Source organism: Struthio camelus, chromosome 3 (genome assembly GCF_040807025.1).
Source record: "Struthio camelus isolate bStrCam1 chromosome 3, bStrCam1.hap1, whole genome shotgun sequence".
NCBI lineage: Eukaryota > Metazoa > Chordata > Aves > Struthioniformes > Struthionidae > Struthio > Struthio camelus.
The window spans coordinates 70,269,684-70,291,289 of NC_090944.1; the positions used below are offsets into that span (position 1 = coordinate 70,269,684).

A 21,606-nucleotide genomic window follows, 5' to 3' on the forward strand; every position below is an offset into this window, starting at 1 on the left:
ACAGAGCCCAGAGGTGCAAAATCTACTATAACAACCATGTACTGATTACATCTGTTCAATAAAATGATTAAAGTTTCTACACAGAATGATAGAGCTTGATTAATATCGTAGTGAAAGCAATGGTATATCACACAGATTAATAGGAAAGATAGAAGTAGAAGAGAACATGACTCCCAGAGCTAGAGAAAATGTAGCAAGACAGTGTGATGTCTTTAGCAAATCTGTGGGTTAGAGTGTACAGGTTGCAGATGAGAGCCTTTAAACAACAACGAAAACTCTTGAACTCTCATATTAAAAAGGACAGTTTTTATTCAAACATTTACCGCTGCTGGCATTCAATTCCTTTGTAAAATACTGAGACTATGATTTTGAGACGGAAAAATGATGAATTCAAAGAAATATGAAGTCCCACCTGCATGTTAAACAGACCTAATGCATCTCTGGGTTCCTATCAGTTGTAGCTACAGTCATCTTTTCACACCTTCAGCACTAACCACCATAAGGGCCATTCTACAGGGTTTTAACTGCTGAAAAGTTTTAATATTCAGGCATTCAACTATTTTATGAGAATAAGGAAGCAAAAAGATAAAGACTTTTTTTTTTCTATGTCGTTTGGTTGTCAGTGATAGTGAGATTATGAGCTCTCAGAATGTTTGATTCTGACCTCCAAGCAATCAACAGATCTAAAACATCTCATAGTTGTTTTCTAAGTCTGCTGACTTAAAATCTTCTGATTGATTGCACTGGCAAATTCCAAGCAAGATCAATGCAAATTTATTACATTCATCACATTTTGCCTAGAATTGGATGGTATTTTGTTTTCATAAATCTTTGTTTCGTGTATCTCTTTCTGCCTTTTTGGCCCTCTGGTGTTCTTTCTGGTAAATTCTTCTCTTCCCTCTTCTTCTTTTTACTGGACCTAGAATAAAGCTCCTATTTAGACCTCTTCATCTCTTTCTTTTTTTTGCTTTTCTTTTTCTCTATTTTCTCTATCCATCTAGTCTAAAAATAATTAGCTGTCTTTCCAACAAATCAAGGTCTGTGTTGTGCCACCATCTTGAAGATAACATTTCCAGCACTAAATTCTCTCTTTTTTTTTTTTTTTTGTTTCCTTTTACTTTTATTGGCAATCAGTCAATCCTGTTTGTCTAGCCCCAGGCAATCAAGTTTCATATCTGAGCAGTTTTTCCTGTCTCAAGTAACGGAGTTCTTCTCTTCAAAGAATTAAAACACTCCTCATTTTCTATCTTGACTTTAAGCAACTTCTCCTGATCTTCCTGAAAATCATCTCGTACTTTAGCTGTGATTGGTTAGAGGCCTGCTATTTTTGAGCATGTTCAAGTATTCTTAACCTCTGCTGAATCTGCTATCTGTATCTCATAATTTTTTTCTTTTATTACTTTGAAACCCATTCATGTCTCTTCTTTCCAGCATATTTAATGCAGAGTTTATTCTATATGCTTAACCTGTCTTTGCTCATATATGATGTGTGCCAACTGTTATTTAGATGACAGCGATGATGTACAGAATTCCCTCCCCAAAGCAGCACATGCATTTGTTCCTGAAACCAGCTGTCTCATGCCCAATGCCTGAAGTTCAGTGAGAAGCAGACAGTTTGCCATAACTAGAAAGTGTCCAGCAGAAAGTTCTGATATTTATCTTGTTTCTCTATATTTATTTCATTTTACCTATATTAAGATTAAAAAGAAACCACAAAACCGAAAATAAGTCAGCTCTACACACAGCTGGGCTGTGCAGCCATACTGCCTACAATGGTACTTTATCTTTGCTCCTGTTCTTCCTCTTCATTTGCTGCTCTTATTTACTTCTTGACTAAATAAGGTTCTAACACATTAGGAAAAGTATTTACTTCTTGCACATTTATGTTTGGTTAGAGTATTTGAACCAGCAGGCCCAGCTTGTGATTGTAACTTCTATTATGCAACAGCATTGTTGCACAGAAGAAAAGTCACAATAACAGTAATTGAAGGAAAATACCTTTTTAATTTTTCTTTTAAGAATAGTTTTTTGTGGTGATGGAAGGAGTCATGTTAGAATCAAGAGCAGATCTAGATGTGATTTTTAGCATAAAATTATCCTGAAAGGAGATCACTTTTTTTCCCTTTCATTTTTTTTACAAATGCATGTTCAATACCCTCTTAAAATTCTTTGTAGCATAGCAAAAACTGCACTTTATACCTTTGAAAGAATTTTCATTTCGGGGAATATATCATAATACCCCTTATGTTGGGCAGCAATTGGGGTTGAAGCAGTAGGGAACCTTCTAATAGAAAGGCTGGAAAGAATGATCTGTACTGATGGAATCTACCTGTTCACCTGTGAATCAGAATGGCTACACATTGGTTGTATTGAAATACATCCCAGATTTTCCTGGCTGGCTGTTTAAGGAGAAATTGTTTGCTTGGTTTAAGATGGAAATCTGCTTCTGAAGTATATGGTAAGCCAACCAGTCAGGAAGGTTAATATCCTTAAACTTAAAATGGAAAGACAATGATAAGGAAAATCACTGGGGATATAAAGTCACTATGAACAATTCTCAAGGAAGATAAGGCTGGAGGTTGTACTGTAGGTAAGTAGCGATTAAGATGCAGCTTCTTAAATACTGCAATAATTGGTACACTGATGTAGTGCAACACGAGGATTTAAGAGAATGCATCTGTAATCATCATCAGGTTTGGGTCGATAAGAGAAGGATGTAAAGAAATCTCTTTATAATTGACCAGGCATTGTTTCAGGAAAAAAAAGAAATATTTTTTTGTATTTTAAGCGTGTATAATTTCCTTTTTGATCAGCCTGGAACACTTGTCTTTATATGTTTCATTCATCATTCTCAAATGAAACATTATTATTCTAGCTTATATTTTATATTTTTCTTTTTGAATGTCCAACAGTGCTTTTTAAATTTTCTTTCATATCAGTGGTGTATGGTATGTTCATGAAAACGACAGATAAAAACTAGAGTCAGAAGCTTTTAATGAATCATAGTATGCTCACAAACTTCGGTATCAATAAATTAAACTCTGATGAAAATATTTCTAGATTTTGTAGTTCAAAGGCACTAATATATTGAGTTTTAAACTGAACCTACCCATCTATGTCCAATTCATGCTGACAATAGAAAAACTTGACCATCACTGGTATTGTGATCACTTGTAATTGTTCAAAGAGAAGAGAAGGTGGTACCTATACATTCTGAATTGCTCTGCACTCCAGTAACAGGCATTCTTAGTGAATCAATATTCTTGTTGCTAGCCATAGGGATTAGATTTTAACAAATAGCCATGTAATTTGGCTTTTAAGCACCTGTAAGAGCTACGAAGTTTGGAAACTTGCAGTTTCATGACTCAGAGACTGTCACGCAGTCAAGTTTTTTCCCTCTACTATTTCTTTATGTATAATGTAATCCCAATCCAGACATTGTCATCTTCGTTCAGGCTTCATAGTACTTTGCTCTGCAAGCAATCCCACTGACTTCTATAAGATTATTTTTTGGAATAAATGCACCGCTAAATAGGATTGAAAATGGCAGAGGTCATTCTCTGGATTGTCAGCATGCGCCTGCATGCATACAATTTGAAAAGATTGGGAGAAACCTGACTGATAAAACTCCTAGTTCAAGATGACTCATCCTCTAGGATGAACTTTTCAAGCCTCTGTATCCTCCAAGATAAGACAGCCACTGATAATGTTCAGGTAGAAAACAATGAAGAACAGCTTCAAAAAATAAAGCCCCACTCAAACAGGGCCCATGAGTAATTAGACCAAAAGCATAAGATGATGTGCTTCTATCAAATGTTAGTTCTTTACAAAAAAAAAAAAAAAACACCCAACCCTGGAACATCCTGCTTTAAATTAGAAGGTAATTAGGATGTTGACATAATATGTATCACAGAAGAAGCTTGGTAAAAGATAATCAGTGGGACACTGACAGGAATTTACACATTACATATGAAAGACTAGATCTTGCCAATATGGTAGTGCTAGTAAGTTAAAGAAGACATTGAGCGCAATAAGATGTATAGGCCAAGCATCTCAGCAAGCATAAGAGACAGAAGACTATATGACTATTAGTAGTCTCTGCAGCTGCCTCTCTCAGTCGTGGAACGTTAGGTCTCTCAATAGATGATAGACTTAAGGGTATCAACTACTGTTTACACTGGATAAGAAAGGGGATTGTTGGGCTGGGTGACAGTGGATTTTCCACTCCTGATATCTTTTCCTCAGCTGCAGGGAAAGTAAAGAGAAGGAAGGGGAAAGTTTGTGATGGGGAACTAAAAAAAGTAGACTACTTGAGCAGTGGAGGGGAAGCTATAGATGAGTATTTGGGAGTTGTTCCATACCGAGACATTTAATAGAATTTGTGTTTGCTGAGATTTAAGAATGAATACTTGAAACTTTCAAATTAAACCAGCCCACTTCTAACGAAGCAGACTTGCCTGTGTCTTTTACTGCTAAACTCTGTTATATAGCAAGGTATTTTCATATGGAGAAACAGAGGTTTCTCTAATAAGGCAAAAATGTCTGACTGGGATACTATTGCACTGACCCAGTTTACAAAAGAGCCTGAGGTCCCTGTGCTGCAGGGGTTCACCAGTGGCTAGCTGAGAGGGTGACTCAAAGATCTGGGTAGCAGCTGGGCCAGAGTCACCAAGACCCATGGAATAAGTTTTTTTGTCATAGAAAGTAACATAGAAACTTCATGCACTGAATTTCCATTCATAATTAGGACAGATCAAGAAGGTGACAGTCAGTATAATATGCTACAGGAGATCAAAGAGATAGCAAGGGTAGAGAAGACAGATTGAATTCGTCTCTGTACAGATTAGCAAATAACATTTTCAGCTCCTGTAGGTGACTGCTTCTTCAAAAACCTAGTAAGAGAATCCATAAAAAGAGAAGTAAGTCTGGATTTATGCATGAGGAACTGATTTAAAATCTGCCCCTTGAAGAGCACTCAAACGCAACATTCTTGTAGTAGTTTGAAGGCCCCCCTAAAAACTAACTTCATCAAATCAAGAAATCTTGTTAAAAGAAAATCAAAATGAACAATCCAAAGGTGGGCAAGCTGTGGCAGGCATGATGGTTACAGACCACATATTATGCACTTAGAGAAGAGGCATTTCTTTAATCCAAAGACTCGAGCAACATATTTAAGCTATACAGTAAAATAAAATTTATTTAGGAGCTAAAAAAGAAATTGCCTTCAAAAGTGAAGTTATATCCAATTGAGGAAAAGGACATAAATTGTGACAGGTTCTGTAAGATCATATTCTTAGTAACACATCAGAATATTTTAAGGAGTAATTTGGTAAATGCTTAATTGTTAACAAGTACTTCTTCAGATAAGTCAGAATTAAAAAGACTGTTATAGATTCAAATTCTGTAGGGTTTAAATATGATTAAGGTGTAATCAAGTAATAACTTGAGATCTCAAGAAAGAAAAGGGTACAGCAAAAAAGCTAGATGAATTCTTTGCACTGGTGAGTAGAAAAGCGTAGGGAATCTCCCACTTGAGAGTCTTTGCTCACAGAAACAAGTCAGAAGAACTATCTCAAATAGAAGTGTCAGTTTTAGAAGCTAATAAAAGAATGATAAAAAATCATCTGGTCTAGATAAGATATATTCATGACTTCTATAGATAGTTAAAAATGAAATTGCTGAAGCCTAAGCACACTTTATAATATATTGTTTTAATTGACATTAGTATCATATGAATAGAAATTGTTTGTCCAATTTATTAAAGGGTCACCTAAAAGAAAGGGGTTCCAGAAAACTAAAATCAGGAAGTCTAGCTTCTGTACCAAGCAGATCAGTAGAACTACAATAAAAGATATATGCCATTACTGAGCTGTGGCTAAAATTCCATCTAATGGGCAAAACTTAAGATAGCTTCTTTTGTAGAGGGAAGTGTGCCTCATGAATCTATTTAAAGGAGTCAGTGAACAAAGGTTCATTTGATTAATACTGTATTTTGATTTTCAAAAAGTTTTGACAAGGTACTTCATGAAAGACCATTAAAGAAGCTATAATGGGATAAGGAAGAAAAGTTCTGTCATGGATTAATACTACTTAGTTAAAAGAATAAATGGACCGTTTTCACAAAGAAGAGTGATCTGAGCCGTTCAGAATAATCATATATAACTTGGAAAAGGGATGAGTAAGAAAGTGGCAAGTTTGTAGGTACAACAAACATCTTTAAATGTAGAAAAATGAAAGACGTGCAAAATGTTCAGAAGGATCTCAGGATAGTCAGTGACTGAGTAATAAAATAAGTGATGAATTTCTATAGCACTTAAATACAAAGCAGAACACAGAGACAAGAAGTTCTACTTGTACATTGATTGCAGCGATTTCTAAATTAGGTAATACCACTAGTGAAACAGGTCTTAGAATTACTTTGGATTGTACCTGCCTGTATTATCTCAGTGCTTGCGCAGCAGTAGTCAAAAGGGTCAACACAGCCTTAGGAAATTACTGATATTTTAAGAACAAAACTGAAAATATCATTGTACCATTTGTAGTCCACACTAGACATTCCCTCCACCCTCTCATTAAATAATTTATTAGAACTGAAAATAGTGCAGAGAAGGATAATAGGAATTTTCAGCTCTACAGAGCAGTTTCTGAATAAAGAGATATTAAGTAGGCTTAGGAGTTTTTGGCATTGAAAATAAAATTGTTATGTGGGATATGATAGAGACATATTGACATCACAGATGACATGGAGAGAGTGAATCGGGAATGGTTATTCATCATTTTCTACGATATACGAATTGGCAATAAATACAGATTTAACGTACAGGAATGTTTTTTCGCAGCACACGTGGCTAAATGTAGAACTTGTTACCATGGAACTTTATGGATTCTGAAAGTTAAAGCAAGTTCAAAGGCAATTGGATAAGTTAATGGAAAAAAAAAAGATTTTCAGAGACTGTTAGGTGCAAAGACCTAGGCACAACTTTAAGGTTAGAAGATCTCTAATATGCAGGTTTTTGGAAACTCAATTCAAATCACTATACACTTGCTCTATTCTTAAATGCTTTGATGTGGCCAGTCTCAGATAGGATACTGTGTTAAGTAGATGTACGGTCTAACCCAGAGTGGACACTCTTCTGTTATACCTACCAAAGGTGTTGCTTTGAGCACTCTGGTAATAATAATGATAAATCAAATATGTGTGTCTCATGTTTTTTCTTTCTCTCCTCATAGATATGTTGCCTGGTTTCTGTCACTGCAAGACTGGCTATGCAGGAGAGCACTGCAGTAGATGTGCTTTGGGTTATACAGGATATCCTGACTGCCTGCCCTGCAACTGCTCTCTGAAAGGCAGTGTGAATGTTGATCCTTGCTTAGGGCTCTGCATCTGCAAGGTATGGATGTCAAATTCTTCTGAGCCGCAGGAAGAGACCAGTGTTATTGAAAGATTGCCGTCAGTGGAGTTCTGTCGTTACGATGGTGTTCCACTGTCCTTGCTGGCTGGTGGATATCCATATCTCAGTCACTTCTCGTGGAAGCCTTGTTTTAGGTCTTGTGAACTCTTAGATTGTCTTGGGTCATCTCAGTACTCATTGTAATTAAAACAGATACCTGGGCGTCCACTACCAGTCATAAGTTCCCTAAAAATCTGCAAAGAGATACTTAAGAAGCCTGTGAATCATTTGTTTCAAACTCTCAGAAGCTATACATTTAAAGTACCGTGAGCTCTAAAAATAACCAGTAGTGACTGGTTATTTTGACTTCCAATGAGCAAATGTGGCGAACTGTTGATATATTAAAACAAACAAACAAAAATATAGCATTTTAGGGATTCTCATGAGGGGTGTAATCCTCTTTTCTTGTTAAGTTTTGAACTGAGAATATTCTTCCTTGTCCTGGGATGCTTGTTTAGAAATCTCTAACACATTCAGTTAAAAAAAAATTCCATTAGACTACTGGGGCTTTTCCTTCCTGTAGGTTGAATTTCTTGATTTCTATGAGGAAAGATCAAGAATGATCTTTGTGTGCTTGCGTGTACCTCTAGCAAATTATATATACTGATATCACATTGAAATAAACACTATTTAAAAACCACATGCATCTACTTCTTACAAAACAGCTACATGTCAGAAATGCTTCTGAAAAGCTGGTGCTCTGAAAGTTGCAGTTTAATAACTCACCATGAATATGCCGAAAGGACAACTGATTATACTGTAGGTTACTTCTTCTGTGTTGCTCTTGTGGGAGTTTTCTTCCAATGTTTAATTAACAGAATTGGACAGAAATGTAAATGCAAAAATACTTATATCCTCAAGCACAAGAATGTACAAAAAATAGTTTGCTCTATGAGCTCACACTGCATACACTTATAAAAGGTCTGGTGTGACAGCTGAATAGCACTGAAATCTATCCAGGATATTAACCTTATCCCCACTTTATATAAACTCAAATGCTCTCTGTCAGAAATAAAATCTATCCATATCAGAGTTCTCATTCCTTGGCTATCAAATCTAGAAGATCACACAAGGGGTGCTTTTGCTATTTTCTGAGTTGAAAGGGAGCTTTGACGAAGGTGTCATAACCTGAAAAGAAGATCCCCACTGCTGAATGATTTTTATTATTATGGCATTATTTGTATAATACCGGACTGGCCTGTTGGTATAATCAGGCCAAAATAACAAATACAGAACAGAGATAGTGTTCCTACCCCAGAGAGTCCGTACTGTATGCTTTTAATTCCCTGGTCATCGTTTGTCTCCCCTTTGCTCCTCTAATCCCCTTAAGTGCTTATCGGGGGGAAAAAATATCCTTTGCAATAGCTGAGGAACTGATGCATTTACATTTATTTTCATTAGCAATCTTCACATTCAAATCAATGCCTATTATGGCCAAGAGGATGCTGAAATCATCAGATTACTTATGCTCTAAATGAAGAACAAAGTGGGATGTCTGGACAAGTTAATAACAGGTCTTAGGAAAAATGCTTCCCTTCTCTTAATCACATCTTTCAATTAAATATAATGAGCTCTGAAATTTACTAAAGATTGTTTCCTTGTTAAGGAAATTGACTGCTGAAAAAATTCCTAGGATGAAAAGCAAAATGTGACAAAATTGGCATTAGATTGTTATATTTGTCACATCAGCCAGAGCAAACTGAAGTACAGAAAGGTGAGGGATAAGTGTAAGTGATGGTTTTATCACTGATTATCAGAGAAAGTTTCTTGACGGTATATGGTTAAAGTCTCATTTTTGTGTAATTTAAAACCAGACTGAACATGGTATTCAGAAATAAATTAGACTGCAGAAACATTGCTTTGCTGGCTGGAGGGTAGGTTAGATCACCCTTCCAACTTCAAGCTTTATGTGTGTTATTCAATGAACGTACTGCCTGCTTATGAGAATGATACAGATTTTACTCACTGAGGACGTGCAGAGTAGGATGGTGTTCTGCTGTTCATTTAAACAAATAACCTGTGCTTTGCAGCTCTCTTCTTTATTTTCTTCTTCCTGCTCTGCACACACGAAGCACATCAGCAAGGAACCTTCTTGGAGCAGCATGTGTAATTCCGTTTTCTAGATGCGTGTGATCATTTGAGTGCCTGCGCATTTCCAAAGGCGATCTCACTTTAGTTTTCATATAGAGCATAAATGACTGGTGATTTCAGCACACCTGTACGTTTCCAAAGGCTGTCCCACGTTGTTTTTCATATCGAGCATAAATGACTGGGTGGTTTCAACATACTTATGACTATAATATGCATTGATACGAATCTTAAGGTTGTTGGTGAAAATGTAAGAAAGAGCACTGTCCCTGAAATTGATGAGATGTCACTTATTATTAGTAGTGACTAATTGATGTCACTAGTAGCCTTGAGAATTGTTAGAGATGTTTTGTTTGTTGAACAGACAGTATGTGAGGATGTTGATTGACAGCATAGATACAGCACAGCTATAGAGGTACAGCAGTGTTGTTTTGCTACACGTTGTCACTGTGTAATAGTATTCATGGCATATAGTGAAATCCCATTTACTTTTTCCTTTTGTCTTCTTTTCTTTACTTTCTTTTCTGTTCTTTCTCCCCTCCCTCCCCCGACATTGTCCCTGTTTTCTCTTAATCCACCTGTACTTTCCTTTTCCCTGTTCTACCACATGCTTTACCACCTTCTCTCCACCTTTCCCCCATCTTGGCCAGGAGGCCGTCAAATAGCTTTTGCTGAACTTATTTCAGAGCTATACAGTTAAAGCACTCCTAGACTAAACAGTGTGGGCAGGCTTTTTATAATTTATTCATTCTCTGCTGACTTGGAGCCAACAATTTGGTTCTGTGTGCATACCATATTGTGAGTATTGTGTCCAGTGTTAAAGAGACTGTATATAAAGCACTTTTGAGAGGGAAAGAATTTGCTGGCCCATCTTGAGAAAATAATGTTGAATTACTAAGTCAGTACTACAGTGTGAGCTTTTTGTAGTGTAGTCCTTGTAGAAAAGCCAGCCTTATGCTTACCAAAATTGATTTCTTGCGTAAGGGTAGCAGGACTTCCTGCACAATGTAAGAATGCTCTGAAAAATATAATTATAAAATGCTGTGTTTAGAACTTTTCATGTACATTTAGTGCCCTGACTGTGCAGGGGAAGAGTTTGCAGACCTGGCTGCATGGTTGGCAAACCCATGCAGTCATGGAAAGGAGAAATGCAGGCCTTGCCAGTACTTGGATTTAGCCTAAATTCAGTTAGTAATGACAGGCCACTGAAAAACTGATACGCTGAAGGGTTGGTACAACTCACTCTGTGTACCTATAGTATGCCTCAATTGAGTATGCACAGATTTTATCAGCCATACCTACTAGCTGCAATTGTTAAGGCCATGCCATATGGTCCCATACTTCTTTCCTCTCTTGCTCCTTTAATTGTACAGAAGATTAATTAGAATATTGTCTGAAATCAAGTATGTATATTCATGTAGTAGAAGAATTAAAAATCTTAAAATGTCTGAATTCTGGACTCTGCTACTTTCATGCAGCCAGATTAACTTTTATTGTGTAGAAGATTTGGTTCTAATATTGACAGGTAAGAAGAGCGTTTCCTATAAATGTCTTTTTAGCCATGCGTTAAAGCAAAAGAGAGTAAAAAGCTGGGGGTCTCAGTGGTCTCAAGTTCTAATCTATGACAGCTGAAGTAATATTCCAATGTGCATTTCCAGGAAAATGTTGAAGGAGAAAACTGTGATCGTTGCAAACCAGGTTTCTTCAACCTGCAGCAAAATAATCCTAAAGGCTGCGAGGAATGCTTCTGCTCTGGGAAAACAGATGTCTGCATAGACTCTCACTTTACCTACAGAAGCGTAAGAAAATTTGTATCATATCACCATATAAATATGTAATTAGTTTTGTATTTTTGTGTGTTGTCACTGTCCACTATCACCAGAGTGCATATTCTTTCATGCTATGTAAGTCTTCTCATTTATCCGAAATAAAATGCTTATAAGCTTTTTTTCTTTTCATTGTGAGAAAGTTCTGAAGAAGTGCAGTTGAATAGTGCAGTACTGCAAAGGAAGTCATAACAGTCACAAATAAAGCTATGTGCATAAACAGAGTCCTGGAATATGCAGATATAATCAGTCCTGAGTTAAACGCACCACGTCCATAGAGCAGTCTCCTTTCCAGGTCTTAAATTTCCGGACCTGAAATAATTAACAATTTTGAATCATTAAAAGTACGACACGCAGCCTACGTAAGGAGAAGGGATGCTTACAGGGACATTTTGGGTGAATTTCTTTTGTATGCTGCATACCTAGGGAAGGATGTGAAAGTGCAGTGAACCTACTGTTCTTATTTGCAAAATCTCACTGTAGAAAAATGTCTTTAGCATGTAAATATACTCTAAACTTTAAATTAGTTCTCAAAGCTTGGACACTGGTTCCGCTGTAACGGATGTGTGCTACATATTCATATCTGTCGATCTAGCCTGGGAAATGTGTTCTAGGTCTGCTAGCTCCTTGTCTTGTCTATATGCTGGAAATCCGAAAGTAAAATATGTCTGGTGTACTTATTTACATGCCAGCATCCGGAAAATTTTCTAGAGCTATTTTGTTGTTCTGCTCGTATCGAAGCCATACTGGAAGCCATGCTTGTATGAACACTGATACTTCTATACTGATCCATTCCTGGTTATGGGATTTCAGAAATTCAAGTTCTGGTGCTTTTCAGCTTTGCTTTGGGTTTGCTGTCTTTCTAAAAAATGCATAAACTTGTAGGTTGTAAGGCTTTAGAATTACAAACTGTTAGAAACTATGCTGTCTACAACAATCAAAAAATATATATTTTTCAGTTCATCTTCTGTACCTTCTGTGACCAATAGTATTTAGGGAAAACTTGTATAATATTTGCAGAAATCATTCCTATTCACACGACTGTGAGTAAGATGGATAGAATTTCCTGCTATGTCTGGATGATGTGAAAGCACTGTAAACAAATATATGCATATGGTATGCAGTTACTTCTGACAACCAACTGAGGAGTTTTAATTCCTGGTTACATAAAATAAGAATAGTTTTTGCCATTATTACCCTGTTACTTCCTCTGTTCCTAAACTGTTAATCATATTTGTAAGCCTTATCAATTTTTTTAAAAATAGAAGAATGAGAGGTTGTGAGTATTGAGATGACCAATGTGTTGAATCTCACTGTAATCGTTTTTTTTTTATCTACTGCATAGATAGAAGACATGAATGGCTGGTCTCTGACAGACTTACCTGGTCTCATCAGAGTTACCCCCAAACAAAAGAGCTTTCGTGGACATCAGCAACTGAGCATCAACAATGTGGCTGCAAGTAAAGTACTGCCACAGACTTATTATTGGAGTGCACCCAGTTCTTATTTGGGCAACAAAGTAAGTGCAAATGGTACTTGCCTAAAAGCTAATTTGATTTATTGAGAGAGGAAAGAAGTAAGGCTTTGAAGGAGGGAGGGGTTGAGGGAAGATTAAGCTGGATAGCTACTTGACCAGCAAAATTGCAAGCAGAAAGGAATGAGGCATATGGAGAGTGCTTGTGAGGCAAAAAATTAAGCAGAAAAAATTAATTAAGTTCTTTGACCTTGAGGCCTCTTCAGGCTTCTCCAGTCAGGTATTAGAGAAGTCTATATCGTTTGCAGCATAGTTTCTTGAATGAATTGGCTAGCATGTGGTTCCGGTTGTCCTCTTTTCTTACCATCTCGTCCTCAGCTTTGAAAACCAGTTCCCTTGTCTGCTTTTCATAGATGCAAATTGTGTATCAGATGTTGTGGGGGTGTGTTACAAAACTTTAATGTTTGGCAAGAAACTTGTGTGTGGGGAGCTCTGCCCTGGAACTCAGAAAATGCTGCTGAGAGCTCTGTGCCCGTTCTAGTGCACATATTTATCCACGTCTGCATGTGCGCACATGCAGACATATTCATGTCCTGCAGATTAACACCAAATATTTACTTTCTAAAGTCTCTGAAAGATTTCTTAGGTGCTGTAGTGGTATGACTATCAGGCATCTCACCATTTCTGCTATCATGCATGATACATTCATGAAAACACCAGTTTTTTCCAGAGAGCGGAATTGAGGATTGAGTGAGGCCTAAACTTGAAGAAAGCTGAATAGACTTTTCTCTGATTATGCTAAAATTTATCTGAAGTGCTAACGTTAATATGCTTGAACACATTTCCCATTTTAGTCTCTTCAGGCTAGTCAACCTATTATTTATTTATTTTCTTCCTGCTGGCTGAAAATCAACATGACAGAAGGTAAGTGAGCATGTGGAAATTAAATAGCATCATTCTAAAGAACTGGGCATCCTGTTCATGGCTATAAATTGCTGAAGGTAGCAAGGCTTATTCCGCTGTGCAAGGGAAAGATTTTTTCTATAATCTTCCATACCTGGTGAACTTACCCTGTGATATCAACTAATACTTTTCCAGACAGAATTTCATCCTCTTTCTATTCAGGGATAAAAATAATGGTAAGAATGTGTACAAATTACTTGAATATGGAAGATATTTTTTCAGTGTAATTTGGAGGTCCTTTGTGGTTACTGTCAGACATCTCTATATGAATGAAACAATTTGCCTTAATAACTGAACCATATAAATTTTTGATACTACAATAATACTGAAAGCACTCACAAATTACCACAGTACATCTTAACTGTCATGTTACATCACATAAATTATAGTTGTAATGACATGCTTAGCCTGTGTGAGGTATGCGATGGAAATGGAATATTGCGAGTTCTTATTTGTAATCTCAAAAAAGCATTTCTCTAAATATCTGAAACTGGATTAAACCAACCTTTCTTGAGAGTGATTGCTAGCTGTGTTACAATATAATAATTGGTATCTCAGAGCAGTTTCTTTAAGAATTTTTGTCTTAAGAAAGGTAGAGAATGAATTAGGAAATCTTGCAGATATAGATGTACCCTTCTATTGTAGTTCACAAACCTAATGTCGGGAAAAACTGCCTTTCCTTTTTGGTATTAAAGTTATTGCTCCTAAATAGTATCCCCCAAAATAAAATTGAGTAACAAAAGGTAGTAACCATCTTGCATTTCCCAGTTTTCAAATATAGCCCAAGAACCTTATTTAAAATAACTCTTTTAATATAAAGTTGACATGTTGTGCATATGCCTCCACAAAGTCGATTGCCATATGTATGCTATCTGCTTGTTTTATATCCATCTCTGAATGCTTCTTTCAGATGAAAAATGTGTTGTAAATAGGATACTCCTGAGCATGCAGTCTTCGGCTTTTTTGTCTTTGTCTAGAACTGAATGACACTAGACTATGTGATACTGGTCTTTCACTGTGTCTCTAAGGAGACATCATAAATAAAAAGAGGCTCTAGATAGATAGTATAAGATTCTTGTTTGTTTCAAAGTGGGACAAGAACATAGGCAAATTAGATTAATATCACCATATGTTTTGCTCTTCTAAATATACATAGTACTAACAAAACATCAGCTAAGTGGGATTTTACTGAGCCTAAACGTTGTTGTGCAAAATACGGAAACTTTTTTTGAGGCTATATGTTTTACATGCCTAACTGTGTAGTACGTGTTTGAACTGAAAACTTGAAAATTTGTTGATATAGAAGACATTTGGGAGTAATCTAGAGGAATTTAATTTCTAGAAACTACCTAATTTGGGAGAACAGATTTAAGATGGCTAGTATTAAGATTTTAGTAGATATCATTAAATAGTTAATCTGCACCTGCCTAAGTACTTTAGCGTAGCCTACTGAACTACGGATTGCAGCAATAATAAGGACTTGTGAACTTTTAGAGCTTCTAGTTACCGAAAAATTTATTTTATCAAATCTAATTATATTTTGTAGATATTTGAAAACTACATTTGCTTTTTTAGCAGCTCCTTAAGTTATTTTGACAACAAATCTGTAAGTTTATTATAAAGTTATGTCTATGCTAAAATACTTTATCAATTTGTCTCAAAGCATGATGAGTTATATTCTGATGCTGTTTTATAAGAACACTGAAAAGCATCACTTACATTACTTACAAATCAGATACCAAACTCAGCAGGATAATGTGGAACACTTATTTCTTTAAATAGAAATCAGTGCAGAAAGGTTAGGTGATCAAGAAGTTTCGGAAGTCTTAGTTATGTATCTACTGCGCCTCATTTCCTTTGGCACCTCTGAAAAAAGCAATTTGATAATTCTTGTGCCGAGAAGGAGCCATTTACAATTAGCCCATAGAAAACATGACATGGAGCATATAAAACAATACATATGATTCAGGCATATGACCTCCTATGCTTGGGGCACTTGTGTCCACTTGATATTCTGCGAGGAGACATCCATCTTCAGTAAGATGAAGTCTCAGTCTCTCTGCTCCTGCAAGTATTATTTTCCTTTCTTTGCTAAGGCACAGCTTTAAACATGAAGGTGGAGATTTACCCTGCCTCTTTCAGATGGTTAAGGCACTGTCCTTAGTTAGCAGTCACACGTTAGTTCAGCCTTTAGGCAGAGGAGGGCCTAGACTCCAGATCTCCAAACATTATTGAATCTAAAAACTCAGCAGTCATGCAAAATCAGATAATGCATCCTCTAACTCCTCCATCTGGGTTTTGAGCTGATATTAATGCTGCCTTTACTCCAATTGCAAACAACCTGGTAGAAGCCCTAAAACGTCTCTGCTCTAAAATCCTATCTACTTAGTAACAGATTTTATTCAGATTGAGCAGTTGCTTTCATCAGATGTGATTTTATGGGACTAATTTGGAATAATTGTACAGCATGATCCCATTCAGTGTGAGTAAAGTTAATATAATTTGATCCTTTATGAAGTAAGAACATGTTTGGAAATTAATGCCAAAGATGCTTTAGTAAAAGGCTTTGTTATCTCTTCAAAAAATTCTAGCTGATCATGTCCATCAGCTGTACCTTAAATTTAGCTAGTGAATGGATTTTCCTTAAGCGTGTGTCTATACTCCTTTTACAGTCAGGGAAGAGAAACAGTGAAATTTAGGTGGGCTGGTGTGATGTCCCTTTGATCTCTCTTAAAAAAAAAATGCTTCTTTCTTTCAGCTGGTTATATGGAGAATCTGCGCCCTCATTTAAATGATTTAATTCCTTAGTAAAACTTATTGCCCAAGTCTAGGGAGACCACCATTAAATAATATAATGGCCGTGCTTGATGTATCTGCTAAATGTCTGAGCGATTTTTCTGCTGTGATGACAAGCCCAGCACTTCATCCTGAATTGGCTTTATTTGTGCCCTCTGCACAGAAATGAGTTTCAGCCCCATATTTTAATGTATTCAAAGATCTTCCAGCTCGCAAAGTGAAGAGAAGGATGCCTGTTACACCCATTTTGCGCCTTTGAAATGAGCTGAAACAGGACTCAAAATGTGGCTAGCTGAGTCCCTTGACTACATGTATCCTATGATATATTTAATTTCATTGTACTGAAATTATCTTATACTATTTTAGAGAAAAGAGGAAATTTATTGTTGGTGAAATTATTTCATAAAACTCAAGTGTCCTTTGGGTTACCTGCTTACCTAAGTCTACATTGAAGACAAGAATTTTAATCAACAGTGGCAGCAGAAAAATGGAGAAACATGCAGGAGATAAACATTTCACAAAAGAAAGGAAGTAAAGGCTAGAGAAATAATACTGAGGGCCCTTGGGAAATAGTGGTGAAAACAATAAATTGGGCAATGTGCTTGCCAGATTGGAAAACTTTCCTCTTCTTATCTCTGATCCCAATTACTAAAATAATGAAGAATCCAACAAAGCAGAAGAAAAATGGAAAAGTCTCTGACTTGAAGAGAGAACTGATCTCTAGAGATTTGTGGTGAGTGTTGATCAACATGCAAGGAAGGATGGAGACAATGGTACAACTTGCTTCTCCTAAGCTAGGGATAGCTGGATTGAACAATGGCTATTAAATCTGCAAAGGAAATATAGTTTATAAAAGGGAGGATACACAGGGGTTTTGTGCCTCTTGTGTACCTTTGCATGCTACGTGCTTCTTGACAAAATAAGCTTTTGTTTTGAAAATGATATTTGGAGTTGCTGATCATAGTTCACCTAGAAAAAAAAAAGAGCTTCATGGAGTTTTGCACAGCTTATCCAGTTGTATTAACCAGATAGAATTTATTGTCCAGAAATCTGGTTGAAAGTAGGTTGCACAGGAGCATGATGAAGGAATCTAGGTCTGTTAACAAAAGGGTATATGTTAGAGCTACTGAAAGATCATTCTCTATTTATGATAGCCGGAAAGAGTTAGTGCTTGACTGAGTTTGCAGGATTTCCTTTTATGGATAATTGAGTTGCTATTTCTGTTTAATATAACTGCCCCCCCATTTTAACTTTGAATTTAAACAAATTTCAAAATCTTGGAAGTAGAATGTAATTGAAACTGTTAAGTTTGTAAGTCATTAGTAAAACTTCGTGATACCTTTGTGAGCTTTAGTTTTGTAATTTTGTCCTGTTCTGCTTTTGCCTCCCGCATCAAAAGGGTGGTATGCAGAAGGGCAAACGTACTAAGAACTTCTGGTGCTGCACGAGAGAAACAGCCTTTTCTGTAAATCAGTTGCAGTACCTCCAATCTGTGCTATATTGTTTATGAAGCCTGGCATGCTCAATAGCTTTGCATCTGACAATCTCAAAATCCTCTTGACTTGGAGAATCTCCAGATGATAGATAAATACCATTATTTCCATTTTACATATAGTAATTAACATTACTATTCCTCTTGTCTGTCCTTAGACAGCTAACGTTTCATGCCTAAATTAGATTGACCAACCTTACTTTATGTCATTGGGAAGTTTTAAGACCAAACTATTGAAGCACGAGGTCGCTGAATTCGAATGCCTAACTACCTGTATATAGATAAAATGAAGATGCATATGTATATGAATTTGTGCATTACACCTGTATTTATCTACTCTACCTGGTATCATATAAAATTTCAGTTGGTACATAGATCTGACTGACTTAATCCAACTAACTTTGCAATGGCATTTTATGTCCATTAATATTAACAAAAAAGTCCAAATGTTTTCGTATTATAATTTTTTAACTTGCTTGACAGTAATTAAAGGCAAGAGTCACTCCTTTTTAGCACACAAAGCACCATTACTCACCAGTGTATAGGGGAAGGCAGAGCAGTGGTAGAAATGAATATTTAAATACAAATTTCTATTAGTTTCATCAAGAGTAGAAAAATTGAAAAATTAAAAGCACAGTTCTGCAGATTTTATATATTCTTGACTTTTACATAAATGCTTGATGACTGATAAGGCTAGCATGCTGTGACTGCCTTATACACTGCAATTTCCAGAGGGTGATATTCCATACTTACTACATTTCTGGCTGGCCAATAAAAAGCAAGAATCAAAATTATCCATCACTTTGTATGTCTTAGCTTAATGCGAAAAAGAAAGAGAGAGAGAAGGACAGATCATCCTCAGGTAGTTAGTCCAATATTAACATCACATTTAACGTCACCGAAAATGATGGAAGAAATGAAAACTTTAAGCATTTGACAGTGCAGCACTTAAAAGGAAGTTTTCAGTATGGCTGCAAAATACTGAGAAAGAATTGAAAAGCCAAATGGTAACCAAACTGACAAGAAAGTAGCACAGTAGTGAGCAGAGGGTTGAATTACTGGTTTAGTTTTCATTTGTCTTTTGTAGATTCATTATTGTAACGATTTTAATATTGTGAGTCACTCATGTTTTGAGCTAGTATCTGAATAGACTATGAAGCATCCTTTAAATCCTGTATGTCCCTCTGTCTGATCTACCCTATCATCACCTGACTGTTAAAGATTTCTGAATGGGCCCATACTGCCTCATTACAGAATCACAGAATCACAGAATCGTTTAGGTTGGAATGGACCTCTGGAGATCATCTAGTCCAACCTCCCTGCTCAAGCAGGGACCTCTAGAGCATATTGCCCAGGATCACATCCAGACGGGTTTTGAATATCTCCAGTGAAGGAGACTCCACTACCCCTCTGGGCAACCTGTTCCAATGCTCTGTCACCCTCACAGTGAAGAAGTTTTTCCTCAGGTTCAGGTGGAACTTCCTGTGGTTCAGTTTCTGCCCATTGCCTCTTGTCCTCTTGCTGGGCACCACAGAGAAGAGACTGGCCTCATCCTCTTGACACTCCCCCTTCAGATACTTGTACACGTTGATGAGATCGCCTCTCAACCTTCTCTTCTCCAGGCTGAACAGGCCCAGCTCTTGCAGACTTTCTTCAGAGGAGAGATGCTCCAGCCCTCTAATCATCTTGGTAGCCCTCCGCTGGACTCTCTCCAGCAGTGCCATGTCTCTCTTGTACTGGAGAGCCCAGAACTGGACACAGTACTCCAGGGGAGGCCTCCCCAGGGCTGAGGAGAGGGGCAGGATCACCTCCCTCCACCTGCTGGCAACACTCTGCCTCATGCACCCCAGGAGACCATTGGCCTTCTTGGCCACAAGGGCACACTGCTGGCTCATGTTTAACTTGTTGTCCACCAGCACTCCCAGGTCCTTCTCTGCAGAGCTGCTTTCCAACAGGTCAACCCCCAGCCTGGACTGCTGCATGGAGTTGTTCCTCCCCAGGTGCAGGACCCTGCACTTGCCTTGGTTGAACTTCAGGAGGTTCCTCTCCGCCCACCTCTCCAGCCTGTCCAGGTCCCGCTGAATGGCAACACAGCCTTCTGGTGTGTCAGCCTCTCCCCCCAGTTCTGTATCATCAGCAAACTTGCTGAGGGTGCACTCTGTCCCTTCCTCCAGGTCATGGAGGAATATATTGAACAAGACTGGACCCAGGACTGAGCCCTGGGGGACACCACTAGCCACAGGCCTCCAACTGGACTCTGCGCCATTCACCACAACCCTCTGAGCTCAGCCATCCAGCCAGTTCTCAAGCCACCTCACCGTCCACTCATCTAGCCCACACTTCCTGAGTTTCCCTAGGAGGATGTGATGGGAGACAGTGTCCAAAGCCTTGCTGAAGTCCAGGTAGACAACATCCACTGCTCTGCCCTCATCTACCCAGCCAGTCATTCCGTCATAGAAGGCTATCAGATTGGTCAAGCATGATTTCCCTTTGGTGAATCCATGCTGACTACTCCTGATCACCTTCTTGTCCTCCAGATGCTTAGTGATGACCTCCAGGAGGAGCTGTTCCATCACCTTTCCAGGGATGGAGGTGAGGCTGACAGGCCTGGAGTTTCCTGGCTGAGGAAACTTCTCGCCCTTTTGGAAGACTGGGGTGACATTGGCTTTCTTCCAGTCCTCAGGCACCTCTCCTGATCTCCAGGACCTTTCCAAGATGATGGAGAGTGGCCTAGCGATAACATCCGCCAGCTCCCTCAGCACTCGTGGGTGCATCCCATTGGGGGCCCATGGATTTATGGATGTCAAGTTTGGACAAAAGATCTCTAACCCGATCCTCCTCAACCAAGGGAGAGTCTTCCTTTCTCCAGCCTTCCTCTCTTGTCTCCAAGGTCTGGAATTCCTGAGGACTGGCCTTAGCAGTGAAGACTGAAGCAAAGGCAGCATTCAATAACTCTGCCTTCTCTGTATCCTTTGTCACCAGGGCACCTGCCCCATTCAGCAGCGGGCCCACGTTTTCCCTAGTCTTCCTTTTGCTGTTGATGTATTTGAAGAACCCCTTCTTGTTGTCCTTGACATCCCTTGCCAGATTTAATTCCAACTGGGCCTTAGCCTTCCTTGTCGCATCCCTGCACACTCTGACAACGCCCCTCTATTCCTCCCAAGTGGCCTGTCCCCTTTTCCACATTCTGTAGACTTCCTCCTTCTGTTGGAGTTTTGCCAGGGGTTCCTTGCTCATCCAGGCAGGTCTCCTGCCCGCTTTGCCGGACTTCTTCCTCAGAGGGATGCACTGATCTTGAGCCTGGAGGAAGTGATGCTTGAATATTAACCAGCTTTCTTGGACCCCTCTTCCTTCTAGGGCCCTACCCCATGAGGTTCCCCTAAGTAGGTCCCTGAAGAGGCCAAAGTCAGCTCTCCTCAAGTCCAGCGTTGCAATCCTACTCATTGCCCTGCTCCCTCCTCGTAGGATCCTGAATGCCACCATCTCATGGTCACTGAAGCCAAGGCTGCCCCCAAC

At 38.2% G+C, this 21,606-nt stretch overlaps 1 protein-coding gene across 2 annotated transcripts in view; it reads left to right on the plus strand.

Moving 5' to 3' along the window:
• The window catches only part of LAMA2 (laminin subunit alpha 2), a 393,833-nt gene that overhangs the window by 165,801 nt on the left and 206,426 nt on the right, over nucleotides 1-21,606 (plus strand). For both annotated transcript variants that reach the window (XM_068938256.1, XM_068938257.1), the window contains exons 10-12: nucleotides 7,231-7,391; nucleotides 11,198-11,338; nucleotides 12,711-12,884. In XM_068938256.1, coding sequence (XP_068794357.1) covers nucleotides 7,231-7,391; nucleotides 11,198-11,338; nucleotides 12,711-12,884 — 476 coding nt within the window. The remainder of the gene's footprint in view (nucleotides 1-7,230; nucleotides 7,392-11,197; nucleotides 11,339-12,710; nucleotides 12,885-21,606) is intronic.